This window comes from Pimephales promelas, chromosome 14 (assembly GCF_988280905.1).
Source record: "Pimephales promelas chromosome 14, fPimPro1.hap1.1, whole genome shotgun sequence".
Lineage (NCBI taxonomy): Eukaryota > Metazoa > Chordata > Actinopteri > Cypriniformes > Leuciscidae > Pimephales > Pimephales promelas.
Genome location: NC_142782.1, coordinates 26,638,832 through 26,663,174, shown reverse-complemented (window position 1 = coordinate 26,663,174; position 24,343 = coordinate 26,638,832). Strand labels below are relative to the sequence as shown.

Below are 24,343 nucleotides of genomic sequence, written 5' to 3'. Positions count from 1 at the left end.
TTGGTGTACATGACATTCTTCTCTCAGACGAAAACAATCAGAGTTATATTAAACAATGTCCTGGCCCTTCCAAGCTTTATATTGGCTGTAAATGGTTGTTTCTGTTTTGAAAGTCCATGAAAGTGCATCTATCCATGATACAAGTGCATCTATCCATCATAAAAGTTCATCTATCCATGATAAAAGTGCATCTATCCATCATAAAAGTGCATCTATCCATAAAAAATATAATATAAAATATTTAAAATATTCAAATAATATTTTAAATATAAACAAATATTTACAAATACTCAAATAAGAATTTTATTAACAAGTCACTTTTGTGCTTTCAACACATAATTGCTACACACAATTATGTGTGTAGCACATAATTGTACACTGCAACCACAGTCTCATTTCAAGCCAGAAGTTGGATCTTGCATTTCAAACCAGACATTTAAAAAGGACAGAATGACCACAGAATCATTTCTTGTGGTGAATATCTGGCAGTATAAGGCGTTTTTTAGAAACAGTCAAAACTATTTTTATAAAAAAAACTTGGTCCATAATTTGGTTCAAAATTTTGGTTCAAAAATTTGGTTTTATAAATAAGTTTGTTCATCATTCATCAATCCAACTTCATCTTTGTAGTCATACTCCCAGGAGATAGAAGAAACTACATTACCCATAACATCACTTAGTCTTCATCAAAATCGAGTCTGTCTGGCCAGACATCCAGTCACACACAGGGTCAAATGGAATCGACTGATGCTTATCCTCTGAGGTCCACTGATTCAATAATGCCATCACTGTTCAATGACACGTTCAAAACGGTGCACTTCTCCCAGCTGTACGACAGCACGCTTTTTCATTCCAAACAAGAAACATCCGTCAAGCCACGCAGTCTTATTGCAGAAAAAATAGGGTTTGACAAGACAAATGGTATTCGCAAAATGTACATAAACCAAATTAAATATTTTGAATGAATTATTTTTGTATTATTGTTATTTAATTTTTATTTTATTCTTTGTTTTAAAAAAATAACATTATTGAATTACTATTGTTGTGTGTCTGCTTTATGGACAAATTATTTCCATAACTATTCCCAGAACTATTTTCATGAAAATAAATTGAATTATATTAAAAATTAATTAATTATTACTAACATTAATTACATTCATGTGTTTATATATGTATAAATAAATATGTATATATGTGTATATATACACTCACCTAAAGGATTATTAGGAACACCTGTTCAATTTCTCATTAATGCAATTATCTAATCAACCAATCACATGGCAGTTGCTTCAATGCATTTAGTGGTGTGGTCCTGGTCAAGACAATCTCCTGAATCTCCTGAAACTGAATGTCAGAATGGGAAAGAAAGGTGATTGAAGCAATTTTGAACGTGGCATGGTTGTTGGTGCCAGAGGGGCCGGTCTGAGTATTTCACAATCTGCTCAGTTACTGGGATTTTCACGCACAACCATTTCTAGGGTTTACAAAGAATGGTGTGAAAAGGGAAAAACATCCAGTATGCAGCAGTCTTGTGGCTGAAAATGCCTTGTTGATGCTAGAGGTCAGAGGAGAATGGGCTGACTGATTCAAGCTGATAGAAGAGCAACTTTGACTGAAATAACCCCTTGTTACAACCGAGATATGCAGCAAAGCATTTGTGAAGCCACAACACGCACAACCTTGAGGCGGATGGGCTACAACAGCAGAAGACCCCACCGGGTACCACCCGATCACAGTCACCCGATCTCAACCCAATAGAGCATCTTTGGGATATTTGACAGTGTTTTAATTTGATAAAAGGAAAGGATTTTTCCACCTCTATTCACATGTAATTAGGTTATAGAGACACTTCTAAGTGTAAAAAGGTATATGTTATTTCAAAGAAACCGAAAGAAAGAAATTAAATAACAAACAGAACAAAATATTTCTGGACAAACAACTTTATTTTTGATTATGGGTCTATACACTGTACATCCTGACACTGCAGTATATAAGCCGAACTACTTTCAACTCTAATCTCGTAGAGCTCTCTATCTTACATTATAGTCCTTGTGAGGGGAGAGGGGAGGTCTAAGAGGGAGAAATTGGCCAGATCCAGGTGAATAAGTGGCATCAGTAGAAGAAGAAAGCATACATTAATCTCTTACATAAAAATAATTTCAAGAGTTGCAAAGTTTATAGTATATTGTTATAGCAGCAGTGAAGGGCTAATATGATATCGGCATGGGACAAAAAGAAAACAGATTGTTAAAAAACAAGATTCTGAATGATTCAACCAGAACTGATGTATTTGATATTTAGTTGAACGTAACAAAACACTGATAACTGAAAAAAAAAAAAAAAAGCCATTTATCATAAAGATTCTACTGAACATTGCTATCATTTTTTTTTTTTGTAGCACAAAAAAGGGGGGGAAAGCAGACTGGATATGCTTGCATTGGGAATACAACCTTTGAAATAATTGTTTTAAAAACATCTTCTTTCTTTTTGTTTTTAAAAACACAACATAAAATATAACAACTATTATGTAATGTTTTTTTTCTCATTCTGAAAAAGAAAAAAAGTAACACAATATACATTTATGATACAGTTTTTTGTAAAATGAAAAGAACACAGTTATATACATTGGTGAATTTGTACTTTCATCGTCAGACTGGCTAATCCTGCTCATTTATCAGTGATGTTATGTCGTTATTGCTGTGTTTTAGCTTTTTGTTAGCAAAAATGGCTCTTTTAGAAAAAAATCCACATTTTTTATATTATATTGGGAGCAAAGGAGCCTCTGTGATCGATTTCTCCCTTTTTCATAGAAAACCGCGAACAAAGTAAACTACACATATGAATTTGTGTGTAAAAACAACTACAAAACAACCCCATCTGAAATAACTTTTTTCGGTTTTTTTATACGTTTATTTTTTTGGTCTGTAAAAACGCACAGCCTCTTGCTACTGTTAAGACACTGAGCTTCCTTTAGACCGCCGTTGCCTGCGATGTACAGGTCAGGGCATATCATTTCATATTTCAAAGGCTCTTTTTACATCTATAGCAAAAGTAACCTCCTCTTAAATATATTTTTATTCCTTAAAAACAGAGAAAGAAAAGAGTTTATTTATTCTGACTTACATTTAAAAGCTGTCTTAGTATAAGATTTAAATTCTTTACCAGTGGCAATTTGAGCATTAAATTCTGCTATGCATTTTTCTTTTATTTAATTATTCATCGGTTTTTTTAAGAAGAAAAAAAACATCAAAGGAATACTGACAGACTGGCATTAAAATCTATCAAATAAGCTGCGGCTGCTCTTAAGCAATGATAGTCAAGTTCATTCTGGCAAAATGGGGTGAGCAAAAGAGTGCACACACACACAAAAAAAAAAAAAAAAATGCACCATAGAGCTCCCCCAAATGACAGTGCAAATGGGACGGCCCGGTTTCATCATCTGACCACTGAAGCAATTCAATGCACCTTACAGTCGGTCACCGTGGAAACGAGCTCAATAATTGTTCCTCTTCTGGAACCCCAAGGGCCCAAAGACAGGCACTTGAGGGTCTCCAGCATTGCATATGCACATTAATTTTCTATTTAGCCCACGAGTAATGCCGTTAATGTTGCGTTTAAGATTGTTAAGAGTTGAAATTTATTGTTGAGAGGGTTTTGTTTTCCTTTGTAGTTAAAACAAGTAGTTAAAATAGCTTTATATTGCATAACATAATCAAAAATTACATATACTGTTTTAATGCCCAATAATGAATATATGAACGGCAGACTTTATCTTTTTCTTTTTAAATTCCATGCATATGAAAGAAATTACATAAGCTTGCTATTGAAAGAAGGAACATAAGCAATAAAATATTCACACAATCTGAAAAAAACATCCGTTATAACAACATCAACATCAACAACAAAATGAAAAGAGCCAAAACGTAACATACATTCTGATTGCATTGTACCCAATGTATATAAATCACTTATAAAATATATGTATTTTCAACAAAATGCATTTATGACGTTCGTTCGTTCGTTCATTCATCCATCCTCGTCTTGTTTGTACACGGTACGCTCATGCTCACAGCTGAGAGGAGCACCTGCATTGATATTTTGACTCCCTTTTACCAATGCTAGACAATTTGTGTGTCCTATTCGTTCTGAACGGCTTTAAATTTGATTCGGAAATGTTCAAAACCTGTAGGAATCCAGAACGGTAACAATAACACTTTAGCAACGATTATAATCATATATCGATAATAACTATGATAAATGTTGAATCAAAGTCGGATTGAGAGGACGGCTGTGTGCGCCATCCACTTTTCGGCAAGCAAGCATGTAGAACCTTTTTTCTTTTAATTCTTGCGGTTTTATTTACAATAGTTTGTCTTAAACACATGATTACATTGCATTTATTAGAATGGCATATAATTAACAAAATCGTTTATTTCATTTTTATACTTAGGAATACTAAAAACTCTCTGAGATAAATGTGTGGGAGAGTGTGGGAGCGTAATGCATTTAGACAGTATTTTGTAATGACAAAGTGCGATTCATTATTGTAAAGTTAAAAAACAAAGCGAAAAGAAAAAAAAAGAAACATTTTCATATTTACATATTATAATTTACTTAAAAAGAACATTTTGTGGTTCTTGATCACATGACACCTCCTGCCCTAGAAGCTGTATTTTTTTTATGCTTTTAGTTTATTCCTAAAAAAAAAAAAAAAAAATGGCCACCCACAATCGTGAGCCGTGCCAGTTGTAAGCACCTCAGCCCACGGAGAAGCTGTACGCGAGTGTGACGAGAACAGAAACCCAAACCGCCACGGAGAACAAGAGCCACAAACCTCCAATTCCACACCAAGATCCGCACTGGCAGCTTGTGATGGGGAGCATTTGTTTGCCATTAAAAGAAAGGGCTCATGGCCTGATCATAACACTTACTTGAATACAAGTATCTCTCCCTTTCAACAGGGTTGAACTTCTTCACCTCTAGCTCTCCAAAGCCCTTCAACGCTCTCCTGACCAGTATCTCTTTAACATTGTTAAAGATACAAGTGTGTGTAACCATTTGTTTCCATGGCTTTTTTTTAACCAGCATGACATGTATGTACATGTAAAAAAAAAAAAAAAGGGGAGGGGGGGGGGGGGTAAATTTGAGGCTCTGGTAAGTCACTGAAGTTTTTTTTATCTCACACACGCTCACTAACAAGTCTCTTAAATAGCTTATTATGAAGTGATTTTCAAGGGATTTCTGATGGGACGATGAAGATGATGAGTCCTTGTCTCTCCAATAACAACGTGGGGTGGACAGCATGTCGTTCAGGTCGTCATAAAAATCGCTGTGTAAAATTTGTTGTGGTATCACCAATTTGTTTGTCATAGAAAAGTCTTCATTTCAAAATGTATTCAGTTTCAGGCACAGTTAGCTTTTGTGCTATTGGCTTCTTCCTTTCCATATCAATTTTTTTTTTCTACTTTATTTTTATGTCTGGTTGGAGGCGAGGTGCATTTTTAGTGCTCTCAAAGTAAAACATTGTCTAGAACGTGTCTAAATTCCCTCAAAAAACGTTCAAGGAAACCTCCGGTTTTGCGCTGGCTAAGAGGCAGATGGGCGGGGCTCACCCGCATACAAGTTGACATGATTGGGGCGGTTGGTGCTGTCAATCAGGGCGGTGTTGATGTGGATTGGGTGGAGTCAAGAGATAGAGAGGATTAGTTGTTGGAGTCTTTGGCGGGTGGGGGTGGTGGGTCTGTGCCGTTCTTGCTGGGGCTTTTGGGCCACAGCTGTTCCTGTAGCTCCTTGACCACTCTCTCCAGGTGCTCCCGTGCCTCCCGCTCCTGCATCAGATCGGCTCTCAACTGCTCTCGGTCTGCCTCGGCATGCTGCAACTTTACTTGCAGATCCTCAATCTGAAAATATAGCATGGAAAGATGATGATAAAAGATGAATTGCTACAGCACTGTCTTTAGTCACATCGTATTGCACAATTTATTAAAACATGTATTCTCTCATTGGAAATATTTGTTTTTGTGAATCTCTGCTATTTCAGTAATTCGCGTAATTGTGTCATTGTATCTTTATTTATTTCTATTTAGCTTTAATTCATTTGAGAAATTAGTACTTCTGCTAAACCTTTATTTTATTTCAGGCTTCATCTAATATTTAACTTACAATCTAAGCCCAATTTTAGATTCAGGTCAGAAGTTTCTCAGGTCAGACCAGTTTTTCTGCTTGCAATTTTAGCAATTTTTTTAGTTTGTTTATATATGTCACATGTTAGCTACGCTACAAGCAGGTAGCTTGTAGTGTAGCGTACCACTTTGTCAAAAAGGCAGCATGCACAGCGACATACAAATATACCAATAATGCAAGACAAACATCTCAGTGATGTCTCTCTCTTGTTTAGTCTGAAGCACACATCCCTGACAGGAAGTTAGCCGATTTCCTTCTGAGAAATGAAACGTATCTCATCAGACTTGCGGGGCCACACCCAGTCTGAGAGTTCATTTGAAAGTGTGTGTGGGTGGAGTGTCGTGTTGCATCAATCTAAGCACACTTCAGATTACAGCTCATTAAACAGACACTTGTTTATCCAAAGCCACTTCCAGTACATTAATAGTACAGGGACAGTCACCGAAGAAGAATCTGTGGTTTAATGTTTTGCTCAAAGACATGATAATGATAATTGTACTGAATCACACCTTTGAACTCACAACCTTTCGGTTACTACTGTAGCTCCGATTTTGAAACGTTTGTATTAGAAACAGTGTATGTAATTGAACTAACCTGTGCAGAGTACTTGGCTCGCAGACGGCCAGCCTCACAGCCCTTGTCACACACTCGTAGCTGTCTGGCCTGCTCCAGCTCTCTCTTCAGCCGTATGCGCGACTCGTTGGCCTCTCTCATCTTCCTCTCACTTTCGGCACGCAGGCGCTCGATCTCCTTGCGCAGGTTCCTCTTTGCCTCAGTCGCCTCACGGAGCTTCTCCTTCTTAGCGACTCGGAGAAACTCCAGCTCCTGTGGAAGGCATGGGAATACACTAATGATTATTCACTCTTTTAATGAACATGCGATGATACATATATAAGAAACAATAAGGTGTATTTATAAATCGCAAGCATTATGGATATCCGGTAAATCTTACCACTGAACAATGTACATAAGAATGGTTTTACAAAATGGTATGTCATGGTGTGTTTTAGCCACACTTGAACACCATGTTGGTCTTAATTCCTCAAGAATGGTGTTGTTGCACAACATGGTTGAAAATAGGCAGGATAATATATTTAAAAAATGTTTGACTAATGCTAGAACAATTTAGTGCTTAGACTTTCACTTGTAATGCCTTGAAAAGTTGATTATTTATTGTCATATTATATATAAAAATAACAATAATAATCCAAATAAATTCTAATTATATATAACATTATATTAAATAAATGATTACATCTAAAACGAACGAACTGAAAATGTATCAAAATTATATATAATTACATATAGATTTATACTATAAATTCAACACCACATGAATGACTTCCAAAGCTGAAATGAAACTTCCAGTGTGCTGTTGTGTAAATCAATTCTTATATAAATTGTTGCATTAAATTCACATAAGAATGGATTTATAAATGATTTTTTTAAAAATCCATTTGTCTTGTGTTACATGAATAATACCTGCTGCAGGCTCCGTTTGGCCTGTAAGGCGGATCCGAGCTTCTCTTCCTGTTTTACCCTCATCTTCACTATCTCGTGTAGAAACTTCTCCTTTGACTCTTTTGAGTCCAGGCCGTTGTCCAGTGCCTGTCTCAGCGTCTCCAACTCCGACTCCAGGTTGGTCAAGGCGTGCCCGTCCCCTCCAGACACCAGGGGGCCCTCAGGGGCCCCACTTGCTGGAGTTAGAACTGCTGGTAAGGTGGCTCCGGGGCCGGAGGGAGAGCTCAAGTCTTTAGCGGAGCTCGAGGATGTAAAAGATGGGGAGGAGAGTGAGGAAAGTGATGAGGTGACTGTAAAGAAAAAAAAAACAGAGAAAAGGTTTTGAGTGGCGAATCAGACTACGTGGGTTTCATTAATTCATGTCAGCAGCAATAGGATAGTTTTTTTCAAGCACTTGTCAAATACAAATAAGCCATAAAGGATGAGGAAAGAAAGACCCCTCATTGATTTTCTGCCGCATTCACACAAGAGCTGTTAACCGTTCTAATCCACCTCTCAAGGTTGGCTGAAAATGAACTGTGTGCAGATGAAGTGTGAACAAAATCTAAATGTATTTCAACGAGCAGTATTGTTTCACAACACACCGGCATAATTGGGTTTCGTAGTTGCCTTTCTAACACACTCTTCATGTACATTAAAAGAATGTGACATCCTTTCATTAATTTCAAAGAAAAGTATTTTGACTAGTGCCTAGTAAGAAAGGCATTTCAGAGGGTTTAAAAGCAGACAAGTAAATTTTTGTCAAAGCACATAAATAAAATCCTAATGAAACACTTGTAATTTGTAATTTGAAAGCTGAATTTTCAACATCATTACTGTTGCTGATTACACATCAGTTTTCATTGTCACGTGATCCTTCAGAAATCATTCCAATATGCTGATTTTATGCTCAAAAAACAAATTATTATTTTCAATGTTGAAAACAGCAGCCTTGGTGAGCAGAAGAGACTTCTTTTAAAAACATTAAAAATCTCACCGATCTAAAACTTTTGACCGGTAGTGTATATATATATATATATATATATATATATATATATATATATAGGGGCATGGGGCATACATGTCTATATATACTTATACATAACTTCCTTTGAACCTGGAACATTCCTTTAATGAGGTGGAGCAACAGTGAGAGGGTGCGACACTGTACTCACATTCCTCACGGCTCTCCACTTCCACCTCCACATCCGAGTCTCGCTCCTCCTGAGAGGGTGGCAGGGGCTTGCTGGCAGTGGCCGAGGGGCAGGGCTGTGGGCTGGGGTGGGTCTCACCCGTCAGCCTCCTCTTCCTCCCACGGCTGGCGCATTCGCTTTCCGCCCCATGTGGGTGTGAGCTGCTAGGGGCAGAAGGAGAGGCCTGTTCTCCTTTCTGAAGGGGCGTCAATGCAACATTAGGGGCCACAGTGCTCTCCAGGCTCTTGTAGTTGTAGAAGCTGTGGAAGAGGATTGGGAGTGAGTGAGGAGATGCTCATTTTTAGGAACAGTTCACAGACTGAAGAGTATCTTGAAGAGTATAGGTAGAGGTAAATAATCTAAAACCAACTGGCTGGTTGACTGGAAAAAAAGCATCTCTGCAACCCACAAAAAAAAAGGGTGGGGAGAGAACAACGACGGTTGCGAATGGTTTCAGAGAAACTGATCTGGGCTTGACATGGTGAATCACCCAAACCCTCTCTAGTTATGATGGTAAAGTTAAAACCACATATATCTAAGCAGCAGATATAATCAACAGCCAACAAGCTTGCATCATTCTCCTCTGTGCAGAAGATCCAAATCTTCTGCTGCATTGCTTTAGAAAAACCACAGCCAAGCATGACTAACATGAGGGTTTCATGCTGGTTTCCCACAAGTCAACATAGACACACACCCTTTCTTAAGGTTATTGTTACAATCTTTTGTGCACTACATCATGATCTTTAATAAAACTATGGTTGCACAATCATTGAAATTATAATGATGCAAGAAGATTTCACATCTAACCTAGCCTGACTTGGTCATACTCATATTCAAGAGAGAATATGAGTCTGAAACTCCTCCATTGGGCTTTGATTATGAGGCGTGTCGTAACCGAAAATAGCCAGGAAAAAAAACAGGAAAAAACAACAACACTCAATTGGATAGTCGGTAGATCTACAACCAATCAGAGCAACGCAGTAAGTCAACTCTTTTGCATAGCGCAGTTTTCAAATACAGAAAGTAGCCTAACTTTATTTATTTTAAAAGTTAAATAACGAGTGTTGCTTCTTTTACTTACTTCTCCATGAGTGCCACCAAAGGTGAAACCACAAGTTACACTTTTCCCGAATCATGTAGGAAGGACGCCAAAAATATCTTTCCGATCGACAAATGCCTTGATTGCAGTTCTCTGTTTGTCTATTAAAATGAATGCGCTGTCGATTTATTTTACAAAAGACGCGACAGCGGAATCTATACATCTCAATTCTCCAGCTGCAGTCATCTTTGACAAGCGCTCTTTGATAACGTGATGATTACGTCCCTGCAGATCATCTGTCCATCATCGTATAAAGCCTGCCCTGGCAATTTGATTGGCCCGATCATTTTTTGACTGATCATAATTACTCCTCAATGGAGCGAGTCCAGACCGAACTTCCCGACCAAAAAATCTTGTGGGCGGAGATCAATCTATCTATCTATCTATCCATCTATCCATCCATCCATCCATCCATCTATCCATCCATCCATCCATCCATCTGAGATTTCAGAATCAAGTATTTTAGAGTGCCATGTAATATTTGTTGTCATGTTTACCTGTCACGTAACATGTTAGCAGGTCTGCCGGCTCCATCCTTATCGCCAGCAGAGATGTTTGGAGACCATGGCCTGAAGGCAGACGGTCTCTGTCTGGGCTGGATGCAGTTGAGCCCCTGCAGCATGACAGAGAGAAGATAATAAATTTCAGTTGTGTTACATACAAGTTTTCACAGTAGAGAACACAATCAAAAGCAGAGAACAGAGACCACGTGCAATTTTAGCATGGAAAACATTATTTAAGAAATGCTTGCTGAAAATCTCTCAAATTTAACTGAGAAAGTGCGATAAAACGAGCTTGAAGAGAATGACCAGCAGCACAAGTACACCGAGGTCACCGTGTCTGCTTGAAATCGGAGAACTGTGCAAGCCTATTTGCAGGCTCTCTTGGTTTTAGGAGAATTGATTTTTTACAAAAGAACATCAGTTATTTTGGGTTGAGATCTTGTTTCAGAAGAATCTGATTCTCTGTGGCAAGAAAACGGTTGCTTGGCTCTAAAAATCTTCTCAGGAATGGCCAAGTTTTGTAAACAGGCTGGTATATTATCAACATATATACATGGATAACTATATAATTATCTGAACTAAGCACATGTATCCACTGACAGAAAAAAAAAGCCTTGTAACCTTATTGGCTGATGCAGAGAGGGATCGTAGCCAATCGGGTTGCTTGTCTTTCTCTCCTGAGGGCGACTGTGCTGGAAAGTCATCGTGTTTGGACTTCTTGGCAGGAATGGGATCAGACGCCTAGTGAGGGAGAAAAAGAAAGCCAAGGAGAGAGAAAAACGATGAGTGTTGCTCAATAAAGAAAAATTAACTCATCATCAGTCTGATTTGATACATTTCATGTTTCTGCATTCAGTTCAGTGCGCATTGTATCGCCTAGTCAGGCGTTCTGATGCCCTACAGCCCTCGAAAAACTACAGTACAGCAATAGTAGGATCGATGAAAGCAGTCGGCCACATTAAACGAGAGCCGCACTAGAGGGTGTCTATCACCTCAGACAGAACTGTGAACTGCAAGAGACAGGTGCAATGGGAAAGTATCAAAGGACTTAAACGGCCAACATTAAATTTAGTATAAGTGTTCACACTATGCGAGACTGTGTGTGTGTGTGTGTGTGTGTGTGTGTGTGTGAGTATGCCGGAAGGAAAAAGGTCCTTTGTATTGCTCAGATGCTTAATAGACAGACAGAACCATCTGTTTTTATGTTGCCACGCGCACACGCGAGTGCAAATACACGTCAAAGCAGTATTTGTTTAGTTTTGTCACTAATGTTTGTGCGATGACCTCACTCCCGCTGGATTCCTCACTGACTGCAGTATAATCCCTAAAATACACTGACCTTGCTTTTCTACACTCTCATTTACTCCTGAAAACCTGCGGCGTGCACCACCCACACATTTCCCGCTTATTAACACGAGCCGCAGACATTTAAATGCTAAAATAATGCAGAGCGACTGGACAAGCGGTATCAGCCTCCGGCTATAAATCTGCGCCAACTTTGTCTGGTGGACTTCGAGAGCCTGTGAGAGCTATTTTCGAGCAGGGCTCCTAGTGGGAATGCGAGAGAATCTTATCTGACAATCTACAGCATCCCAGCCTAGTGCCCTAACTGGCCTCAGCAGCAGTGGCTTCTGGGTAAGCTGCTTCCAACTGGGTTGCACGTTGTCTGGCGGGATTTACACCATTAGCCTGTTATCATACGCTGAGAGAACGCCACGTTTAAGTCTCCTTTCTTGCAGTCAGAAATGCAAAATATTGTGTTTTGGAATAAATGCAGCGGAGGAGTCAATTACTGTGCATTTACGCAAAAGAAGACGCTGATGGCTCAGCGCCGTTTGCATACATGAAGGATTGCATCACGTATGACCTCATTCTGCAGGCCGGGCGTGGTGATTTCCAGCTGCAGAGTGTGATTATTTGACCTCGAAAGCAGTCACTTGCCACGTGCCTGTGTTTATTCGTGGATCAGACCTCTGACATAAAGTCACCAAATCTGGGAGATCTTCCCTAATCTGGGCTATAGGAAAACGGAGAGGTCGGCATCCTAGTGCATCTCTTACTACAAAAAACTAGAAAATAATAATACAGAGAATGAGATCCAGATAGAAAAGTGCAAAAGCCTCTAGACTCAATTTTCAATTATTGAAGGATGCATCATTTTTTATTTATATGTGTGTGTGTGTGTGTGTGTGTGTGATTGTATATATAGAAAAATAAATAAATAAATAAATAAAAATATTTATATAATTAACTAAAGAATAGTGTTTAGTTTTTACATTTATTTAAGATATATATATATATATATATATGAAGAGTTCAGATGCAAAAGCCTCTAAATGCCATTTGAAATTTTCTTCTAAAATGACAATTTTTATCAAGCTTGTATATTTAAGTTCAGTAATTTCACTTAAATGACAATTAATAGGTAATCTTCATTGCCATTTAAGTGAAATTACTGAACTTAAATATACAAGCTTGATAAAAATTATCATTTTAGAAGAAAATTTCAAATGGCATTTAGAGGCTTTTGCATCTGAACTCTTCATATATATATAAAGTAAATACAAATGATTTATATATTTATATATTATATACATATTTATACACATTTGTTATTATTACTATATTGTTATATTTACTAATATTATTATTATCATTAGTATGTATACACACAGACGTGTGTGTGTGTGTGTTATAGTTTAAATAAAATTATAAAAAACTAAACTGAATTGTTTTAAATGCTACAAGTTAATTTCGGCATCACAACATTGTAATATATTTTGTAAGATACGTACAATTAAATGCTCAATATTGACCGATAACAATAAAATGCAATAACAAAATATAGTGCATCCCTAGTTGTGCCATGTAATGAATAAATTAACAGTATACTAGACTCTATTAATCAAACTTATAAGATCATGCCAAATGCAGACAGTCAGGTGACCAGTAAGGCCACACTGCAGGAGAGAGGAAATGACCTATGAACAGAACAACATCCTTCTAGCTGTTCTTCAGCCTGTCTTCTCTGAAGCACATCAGCCCACACCAGTCACTTCACCCAGATCATTCTCTCTCTCTCTGGGCTTGATTAGACGAACCCTGCTCTCGAACGCATTGGGAGTTTAGAAGATGGGACAAACAGATTAAAAAGACCACCACCTCACTAAAGTGTGGACTTGAAGAGGACAGCATTTGAGACCGGGAGAGTATTATCAGAGTCTCCGTCTATCAGTTTTCACAGTCGTTGCTTCCTCTTTCTTTCATCTGATTGGAGGCAAAGGGACCTCTTTCCAATGCCCCCTGCCCTTTTAAACTAGTTTCCATTCCCATATTAAACAATGTGTTTGAGGGTACGAAAATGGCACCAACCCATGTAGAATTTTAGCTTGTGTGTGTGTTTGTGTTAAATGTGACGGAAAGCATACAGACAGACATCCAAAGGACTGTGAGACATGCAGACAGGAAATCACACCTCTTGATAGGAAGAAGGACGCAGCAGCGAGAGACGTACTTAGACATGAGCTCTGAAAAAATGCACAAATACATTGTCTCCATTTCGTCTTTCTAAGGAATCTCACACTCGGCTTTCATTGTGCTATCTTTGGTATGGAGTGCATATACGCCTTCAACTTGACTAACTATGACCCACAGACTCTAAAAACAGTACACACGGGATGGACAAGTTTCTGCAATGTGGTTTAAAACTGCAGGTGTCTGAGGAAGGGCGGGGTGACACACACACACACACATTCTGCCTTGCACATGTGTGAGAATGAAAGAAAGGTTTTTGCTAAGGTTTTTTTGTTGCTCGCTTGAGGGATGACAAAGGAAATGTGTTTCGAAGGGCTAAACACCCACACGAACGTTCACTTCTTGCTACATTACACACAATTAGCCTACTGAACTAGCTAACTGAGTTGCTAAATCACCTCTCCTGTCTCGTCATCCTCACAATGCCACCCCTCCCTGTCTAGTCCTGTGTTTCCTGTGACACAGATTGCAGGATTTCCCTCTTAAACAAGCAATCGCACTCCAAACAAACACAACTTACAGAAACTTCCCAATCTTCTTATAGGGTCTCTGTGGTATTGCCTTTAAATGAATGTGATTTTACTACAGGTAAGGGAGTTTAATGCCCAACATCAAGCCTAAAAATAATTTTAACATTAACCAACATAATAGATTTTGCATCAATATATATTAGCATTAATAAATATCAAATAAATTCCCTATGCTTTATGTTGTGTATGAAATATTATGATTCATAATTATCATAACTAATCATAATTCAAAGCTTAGAACTGAAGTATTCCAGTAATACATTTAACTGTACAAAAAATAATAATAATAACAATTAGTAGTAATAATTAATATTAATTGTTTTTTAGCAATATTTTTCGACAGAATGAAGCCTAAGAAAAATGTCACTATTTATATTTTTCTTAGGATTCATGTTGTGTCTAAAAATGAATAATACAATATAAGTATTAACAATACTTGTATTCACATTCAAAGCAAATAACTGAACTATTAAAGTAGTATAGTTAATTACACACAAAAAAGATCCAAATGGTGCATTAATCATTTTATTGACATTTCTTTTAAATTCTTAAAAATGTTTTCAGACTGCTCATCCAATCAGAATGTAGAGTCGTAAATATCTGCTGATGATTGAGTGGAGTCGAATGGCAAATGTTGTGACTACCGTGCATTGTTTTGTTCTCGTGTCTGTAAAGTTCTGGTATCCACAGACAGGTTTGATTAATGAATGTTTCTATTTAACTGTGAGACAGGTTAAGACAATCAGATGGTTTCTTGGAAGCTTGTGTGACAAGCTTGTGTATCCACGCAAGTGTGAACGCCAAAAGAGCAAACCAGTTTTCTGTTTGTGTGTGCGCGATACTCCACCCTCTCTGTGACCTGAACATGGCCTCCCCCTTGAGCGAAGCTACAGGCCTCAGCCGGAAGGGAGGAACTTCCTGTAAAACTAACAGAGCGCAGCTCTCCCTCTCTCCATGCATCTCTTGCAGTCTTCAAAACGGGCTGTCATATTTCTCACCGGGCAGTGACCACAGAAACCTTAAGCCTACAGGTGTCAGACTGAACGTGATCCACATGGTCCACGATGTTGCATTACGTGGTTTATTAAAGAGTGATATCTCACATTTAACTTGGACAATTCTAGGAATGAACTTTCTTTGCAACAACGACGTATGTAAAATTGTTTGGGGTATCCAGTCCCTGTCATGTTATTCAAGGTTCTTCCTAAAGGAACACGGTACGATTGGTGGTGAACACGTGTTGTTTTGGGGAGGAAGAGGTGTAAAGTGAAACTGTGAAATGAGTCGTTTCACAGTGTGAGACCTGCACTCTGGGCCGGTACCCAGCTCATTAGGAATGAGCATCTGTACACAACACTGCTAGACAAAACACCTCCCCATCTATGCCAACACACACACATACAGATGTCTCACTTTCCCAGCCTATCAGATGTTTGGCTGTCACACTGTGAGACTTCTGTGAGACACTTGATTGTGTTTAACCCTGTTTGCTTACCTGTGGATTCAGTTCACAAAGCGTTCACACAGAATCCAGTTTCAAATAAGAATGGGGAAGGGGAAACTTAAAATAAGTTTAAAGTACTGAAATAACTAAAACTGATATAAAATGTATTAAAGCTAAATGAAAAAGTACTGTACTAAAAAGTACTGAAATAAAACATAAATATTTAATAATTAAAAACAATAATATGTATTTTTAAAAAGAAACTAAATTAAATTATGTATTTAATGATTCATAATTAATATAATATTATTAATAATAATTTATAATATATTTTTATATATGAATAAAATATTATTATTATATTATTAATTTATTTTTTAAACATTTGTATTAGAAATGATTATTAAATGATTTTTTGGGACACTTCTGGTATACACATGACGTCTGAGCTATTTTTAGCACTCAGATTGCATGGTGCTAGAAGTCTATCGCTGTACATTGTCGGACAAAGGTCTCGGCAGAGGACTCAGGCCTGTCATTAGTGTCTGTGTTGTGTGTGTGTGTGTGTTGAGGTTGGACTTCCAGGAAGAGTCCAGTGGCTCCAGACATAACAAGGCCACACAACACTGCGCACCACAACACAAGGCAAAGCAACTAAATAAGGACTATCTCCAGCAATCGCACTAGCAGGGTCCAGCACGGACTCCATTTCCAAATTCAACAGACAAACGCCGCCGCACACACCAAACCACATCACAAGTGAGTCGTTCTGTGCAGCTGCTTGCTTGCATATTCAACTATAAACACACACACACACATAAACCTGGTGTTTTCTAAACTTGGTCACACCAGAGAGGAGGGATAGGGTTCCACTTCCTCTCCAAATTTGCTTTGGCAATGGCTTGTGTGGGAACTCAGTAGACCCTGTTCCCTTCGGACACATTGGGGGCAAATCCGTAGTTCAGACTGTTCAAGTCCTGCTTTCATCATCACACATCTCATTGTAGTAAAACAACAAATTCAACATTCCAATCTGCAAAATTAGAAGCTGCCAATGCAAACCGTACAGCAGCTGAAAGAGAGTGATATATATATATATATATATATATATATATATATATATAGAGAGAGAGAGAGAGAGAGAGAGCCCTCGGGTGCATGCAGACGAGGGGAGGAAAAAGAGGAATCCAGAGAGAGGCATAAATCTATGACTCATTTACTCTCAAAGTTAAAAGCATCTAAGAGCAAGATAATCACATTTCAATGTTTTTCAAAAGTTGTTGAAATTGCTGAGGCCGGACCCTAATGGACGCTTATTGATCTATCAGTGTATGTTTCTTTCTTCTACCATGTCTTACCTCATGTCTACTAATAGCCAGATCTCTAATCTCTTGTTACAATCAGCTTTTTTTTTCTTTTTTTTTCTTTTTGATTGAGAGCTGATAACCAATATAATAATTTCATAAATGTATATGGTTTTGTCTGTTGGTGATTTAAAAAAAAGAAAAAAAAAGAAAAACAAAGCTGTGGTTACAATGCTATGTCAAATGTACAATTGTATTTCTTTGTTCAATGACTGAAAAAATATACAAATATTTTTTAGTATTTTAATTATAAATATAAATTTGATGTAATGGATGATAAACGCACTGATTGATGGCTTAATCTATTGATAATAAACATTTAAAATATTATATTATATTATAATGTTTATATTATATTATATTATATTATATTATATTATATTATATTATATTATATTATATTATATTATATTATATTATATTATATTATATTATATTATATTATAAAGGATGATAATAAATAAGCCTGGGCCAAATCGCAACCTATCAACTTACTAAAAATTGAAGTATTTAACAATTCTGATTTTGTCACCAGTAAATGGTGTGATTATAAACTTTCCTCGGAGTGTGAGACAGTAGTGAACTTGCTTTTCGGCTTGCAGATGGCAGTCGTTTCTAGCAAAGTTCAAATGCAGTGACAGTTTAAACCCCCTCAGGAGAGAAGCCTCTTTCAGCCAGGACTCGTTTTTTCCCTTCTGCCTTCTTTTCTCGCTCTCTTTTTAATGACTGCCTTTCAGCGCTGTCAAAGGAGCCGCCGTCGTGAGTGTGCTCATAAAAATATTCAGAGAGCCTCACCAAAAAATTCCAGCGTTTATGACCTCATAAAATCAACCATAGCGAGATAGAAAGAGTCAGAGAGAGAGATTTCTCCCATTCCTCATATGAAGGAATAGACAGAAAGAGAAAGAGAGCGGGAGCAGGGTGGGTGACAAAGCGACTTATTTTCAAAATCGACTTGTTGGTGGGTTTAATGAATGTCAACTAATCGGTCCTTGTATAATTAGGCTAGTTTTCTTGTGTCCCGCTCTCAAAACTAAAATATATATATATCAAACTCTCAAAATGACTAGTTGTTTAGTTCCTGTACAGACACATCAATAACTGGATTAGTGTGCATGTGTGAATTTATATGTGTGTGTGTGTGCAGGCATGTCCTGTTTCCAGACAGATGGCTTGCATGGGACGGGGGGCTCACACACACACACACACACACACACACACACACATTGGTGCTCAGTATTACTTGGGGGCAGTGGAACACTGCAAGGTATTTCGGTAGTCTCTGCAGAGTCAAACACACGTCTCTACATGTGACGGACCCGAAAGAAGCGCCAAAACAAACACACACTCACACAGAATAGGAAACATACACACACTCATTCAGGGAGATGCAGAGGTCGCAAACTCTTAAAAGAAATGAAAGGGAAACAAAAGATGAGAAGAGAAATGAAAGATTGATTGGGGATGAGTGTGTGTGGCACTGACTGATGCTGAACTAGCCAGTTCAGACAAGAATGTGTGTGGGTCGTCTTTTTGACTTGGTAATCCATTTATTATTGTAGCTAACCCCACTATTCTCTGTCACTTTCTCTCTTCTTCTCTATCTCTCTTTTTTGCAGCATGAGAGGCCTAGGAACATCTCAACCGTTGATTTGAAAAGACACTATTTTAGCTGTTATGCTAATTTCTATCATTCTGCTAACTTTAACCCCACTTTTTCTACTTCGAAAATGTATGACAGCCAAACATTTGTTAGCAAGCCTACACAGAAACAAGCAGACAGCATTTCTGATGCTAATTTTGAGGCCAATTTTTTAAATCACTAAGGTTAGCTTGAATAGCTTGTCTTTTTCGTTTACAGATCTTACAGCCATAATAACAGAGACAAATGATTTCTCAAGACACCAATTTCATCTGTCTGGACATTTTATAAGAGGTAGGCCTATTTAAAAACGAATCACTTACAGACATTGTTAGCAGCAATGCTAATGCAATGCTAAAGTAGCATAAAGTAATATTACTAAATATTTCACAATATAACTTTTTTTTACGGTTCCCTATATGTTTGATCAAATAAATGCAGCCTTGGTGAGCATAAGACTTCAATGAAAAACATTACAAAATCTTACCAACACTAAACTTTTGAATGCTGCAGACAGCATTTCTGATGCTAATTTTGAGGCCATTTTTTTAAATCACTAAGGTTAGCTTGATTAGCTTGTCTTTTTCATTTACAGATCTTACAGTCATGATAACAGAGACAAATGATTTCTCAAGACACCCATTTCATCTGTCTGGACATTTTATAAGAGGTAGGCCTATTTAAAAACGAATCACTTACAGACATTTTTAGCAGCAATGCTAATGCAACACTAACATAGCATAAAGTAATATTACTAAATATTTCACAATATAACTTTTTTTTACGGTTCCCTATATGTTTGATCAAATAAATGCAGCCTTGGTGAGCATAAGACTTCAATCAAAAACATTACAAAATCCTACCAACACTAAACTTTTGAATGGTAGGCTAGTGTATGATATAGTTTCCATTAGATTTTTTTTTTAATCTTCTCTATTCAAAATTCAATACATTTTACAGAACGCTGAGAGACAAGCAATCTTTTTAACTCTCATTTGTGATTAGTCATTTCCTACAAGCAGGAAGTTGAAGAATCTCTATTTCCCCATCTGCTGTTTCGTAATGCTGCATTTTCCATGTTCTCCCATTTTGTATATCCATAATACTTGCAGTCAACAAGAATTGTTGAAGAGAAATCAAATAATCAATGGTCCGTTTACATCATATTTGGGGTAAACACCAAATCAAATAAAACAAATAAATGGCCCCATGTTTCCGGCTTGTGGCCCGTAGAAACAATTGCGTTATTAATAAAGAAATAATTCGGAAGGGGGCCGTTAAAAATAGCCTAAATAGGGGATGACACACAACAGGACGAACTTGAACGACCCCACCTCCCGTGGCAATTCGTATATGTGCGTGCTGTGTCCTTCCCAGCATGCGGCGTCTAGTCGGAACACACAGGGAGACGTCGGTCATAACCGGCCGAGAGTCATGAAAGCATTCGGAAGTGTTATGGAAACCCAGGACCGTTATGGAAAGTAGGTGACCACCGGGGAATGCTGGGGACAATGCATGGCCCCTGTTCCTGATGCTGACCCACCCGGACCTGAGCGCCACACATACGGGATGCGGCTCAGGGGTGTGAGCCGGTTTTAATTAGCTGGAGCGCTCTTGTTCCGCAGTGGCAGGAAGGAGAGACTGAAATAGAGAGGGAGCTATTAACAGCAGGCCTGAATATAGCAGCGTTGAGCCACCACACAACTGCCCAGCACCCAGCAGTCGCCTCAACACGGTCGGAAAAAGAAGAGACGACTTTTCTGGTGGAAAGTACAGCTGTTAGAGAGAGAGAGAGAGAGAGATGACCATTGCTAACCATAACTTTCTCAAATCTCTCCCTTTAGCAGCTGCGATTTACACTTGAATATTCTGTTCTTCTTTTTCCACTGTCTCCCATAGCAACTGCAACGCTGTATGCGAATAACAGAACAAAGACTATTTTCCTTTCTTTTTCTCCCTCCCTCTTTCCTTAGCTCTAAGGCCTCGGGATTCAGATGTATCCTTCCTTTAAGAGAATAGTTCATGCCAAAACATCTAAAATCTGATATTATTTACTCATCCGTATGTTGTTTAATTTTTTTTTGTGAAACAAAGTTTTGAATAATCATTTCAAAACAGCATAGTATAAATATTATGTTTATGTATGCACCACTTTTCAAAAGTTGATGACTGGAGTAATGATGCTGAACTCGGTTTTCCAACACAGGAATAAATTACATTTCAAAATATTATTTTAAACTGTAACGTTATTTCACAATATTACTGTTTTTACTTTATTTTCGGTCAAATAAATGAAGCATTGGTGAGCATCCCGACTCCATTTTTTAAAGTCATAACATTAATAACATTAATATTCTTTTGGATGAACTGTTCCTTCAAATACAAGTGCTACATTGTTTCAGTTTACCCTCTGTACTTGACTGAGAAAGGAGAATTGTATGTGAAAATAGATTCCAGGGATGTGTTTTTTTTTTTATCTTTTCTTGATTTAACGTGTTTGTTGCGTCAATGAGAATGCTCTATATGGATAAATCTGCTCAGGGAAAACAGGATGGACTGCCGCTCTCTGCGAGGTCAACGGGCCGCCAGTGCTGGATTGAGGTCGCAAGGTGGCATGAATGTAGGACGCTGACCGGGACAGGGGGGCGGAGACAATGACCAATCAGATGGCACCACCAGGCCAGGGTGATTTAGCATGTTAACGCCAGGTTCATTTACAGCCAGGCTCCAGACTGTGGCAAATGAATGGTACATGGCCCCAGTCTAACACAATCACAGCTGACCCAGGCAGTGCTCCACTAATGCAGACCTCGCTCTCTGGCTTCGTGCCTCACATGCATAACTGCACGCACACACGCGTGCTTTTGGTTTCCGCCTTTGTTAACATTTAACGCAGCAGTAATGTATTGTATCTTCATGCTAACACAAGCTTTAGCAGAGCTAAGCCTACACACCTCTCCTCTCAGCAAAATTACCATTTCAAGGAAGGAAGCGCTTAAATTACAACTCTAAATCCCTAACTAACAATCATTGTGTGTTCTTCTCTCCTACAGACAGACAAATCCTCAGTAAAAGAGCCATGCTAAAGGGATTTTTTTCTCAGCATGGCTTCATATCAGCACAGTCTGGTGGTGGCTGCTAGAAAGCAGTCCACACACACACACACACACACACACACTCACACAGGCAGTCCAGACAGATCCAGACCGGACAAACAGCTTTCCTATCTGAGAGGAAATGGGTCGTCATCATCATCATGGGTGGAAATGGAGAAATGGCCTCCCATAGACAATGAGGAAAAAGAAAGCTTATCGTTTCATAACAAATATATATAGTATAAAAATATACATAAATGTACAATATATAGTATATAAAGCCTAAATTCAATTTGTTCATGCATATAAAGTGATCACGTCTCTTCAGAAAATTTGGACTAAACATCTTGATTCATGATCTCTTTATGAACTTTTGAAGAGTAAAAAGTGATCGTTGCTGTCAATAGAGGGTAAATTTGTGATCCGAAACTGAAAGTCTTAAGGGTTTGGAACAACGTTAGGGTGAGTAAATGATGACAGAATTTTCAATTTTGGATGAACTATCACTTAAAGAAAGAAAAAAAAAAGACAAAAAAAAGCTGATGAAGTGCTATTCTCCACACATTTTGTGTATGTATTACAGTATTTTGGATGAAGTCATTCTGTTATGACCCATAAGAATTAAAACCTTCTATCTCGCTCCCTTTCTTCCCTTTAGACGAAGCGTTTTGTGGAGATGTGTCTGGAGCTGTACTGGTGTGTGTGTGTGACGAATCAATTAAGAATGTCTCTGCCCACTAAACAAACCGATCCTAATTGATCCGAGACAAGTCGTTGGCATTGATTCTATCTTTAAGTTGATGTGTGGGTTAGAAGAGGCGACATAAACCAGACCAATCCAAAGATCCCCACCAGATAGTATGATTCCTAGAGGAAAACAGACAGACACACTGTGCTGGGTGAATTGCACGTGTCGTTTGACGGGCAGATGGGATTATAATCCACTCGTCTTAGTTGTCCCAACCCAAACAGACAGACTTTTAAATGAGTATCTTAAAACCATAATCCAGCTCCTTACTAATACCCATAGGACTTCATTTAAAAAAAAATCCCATTTGTGCAAAGGTTTGCATTATATATGGAAATATAATGACCACTGCCATAATACGTCACTTCATTCTAAACAAGCACGCACACATTACCCAGTTCTTTCTGACCCTGTGCTACTAGGGTCAGTTATGGAGCACTGATCAGCTTAGTCTTACACGTTCATGCATAGAAATACAAAGAACTCCAGGTGGCCCACCTATAAAAGCATCCCAGGGCAGGAGGCCTTTCTCCTCTGAACACAGGATTGGAAAGTGTGCCAGAAAGAGAGAAAGAGGAGGGCGACAAAAAGGGGGCATGGGAAAAAAATGTCTCTGTGCCCAAATGCCCTGTCCCACTTCTGCCAAACAACTCTGCCCGTCTTGTTCTAGTGTGTTTATATATTCTGACTGTGCTGTTTCTATGTACATAATCTAAGTCAAAGTCAAATTAATCTGTACTGCTCTTTTCACAATACACATCGTTTCAAAGCAGCTTTACAGAAAATCAGAATGTTAATGTCTCAAGCCATAATATATTCAAGCCATATAGTTGCATTTACCAGATTAGAGCAGGGCGATAATATAGTTTACATTTTGTGACCATAATATATATATATATTCCTACGCAAGATAGTGTACTATGTATGCGAATAAAGTTGTAATTATATATAGAACTTTATTTACTATGGACGATTGTTTCCGCCACTGATTAAAAAAAATTGCGACTTTTTATCTCACAATTGCGAGATATGAAGTCAGAATTGTGAGAAATAAAGTCAGAATTGCGAGAAAAAATTGCGAAAAAAAAGAAGTGCGACTTTTTATATCACAATTCTGACTTTTTTCTCACAATCACTGACTTTATAACACATAATTGCGAGTTTATATGTCGAAATTCTGACATCTTTTCTCAGAATTGTGAGAGATAAACTCGCAATTGCGACTTATCAGGCCAATTCTAACGGGAAAAAAGACTATTTTCCCCCTCAGAATAGTTTAAATCTCACAATTCTTACTTTATATCATGCATTTCTAACTTTATATCACGCAATTGCGACTTTATATCTAGCAATTCTTACTTTATATCTCGCAATTCTGACTTTATAACACGCAACTGCGACTTTATATGACGCAATTCTGACTTTATATCTCGTAATTCTGACTTTATAACACGCAATTGCGACTTTGTATCTCGCAATTGTGACTTTATATCTCGCAATTGTGACTT

At 37.9% G+C, this 24,343-nt stretch overlaps 1 protein-coding gene across 1 annotated transcript in view; it reads right to left on the bottom strand.

Annotated features, from left to right (window-relative positions):
- Positions 1 to 1,924: 1,924 nt before the first annotated feature.
- Positions 1,925 to 24,343, bottom strand: part of skia (SKI proto-oncogene a) — a 67,631-nt gene continuing 45,212 nt past the window's right edge. The window contains exons 2-7 of the mRNA XM_089119750.1: positions 11,100 to 11,219; positions 10,473 to 10,588; positions 8,859 to 9,136; positions 7,666 to 7,994; positions 6,778 to 7,008; positions 1,925 to 5,900 (exon numbers count right to left, since the gene is read on the bottom strand). Of these exons, the coding sequence (XP_088975876.1) occupies positions 5,703 to 5,900; positions 6,778 to 7,008; positions 7,666 to 7,994; positions 8,859 to 9,136; positions 10,473 to 10,588; positions 11,100 to 11,219 (1,272 nt within the window). The 3' untranslated portion in view covers positions 1,925 to 5,702. The remainder of the gene's footprint in view (positions 5,901 to 6,777; positions 7,009 to 7,665; positions 7,995 to 8,858; positions 9,137 to 10,472; positions 10,589 to 11,099; positions 11,220 to 24,343) is intronic.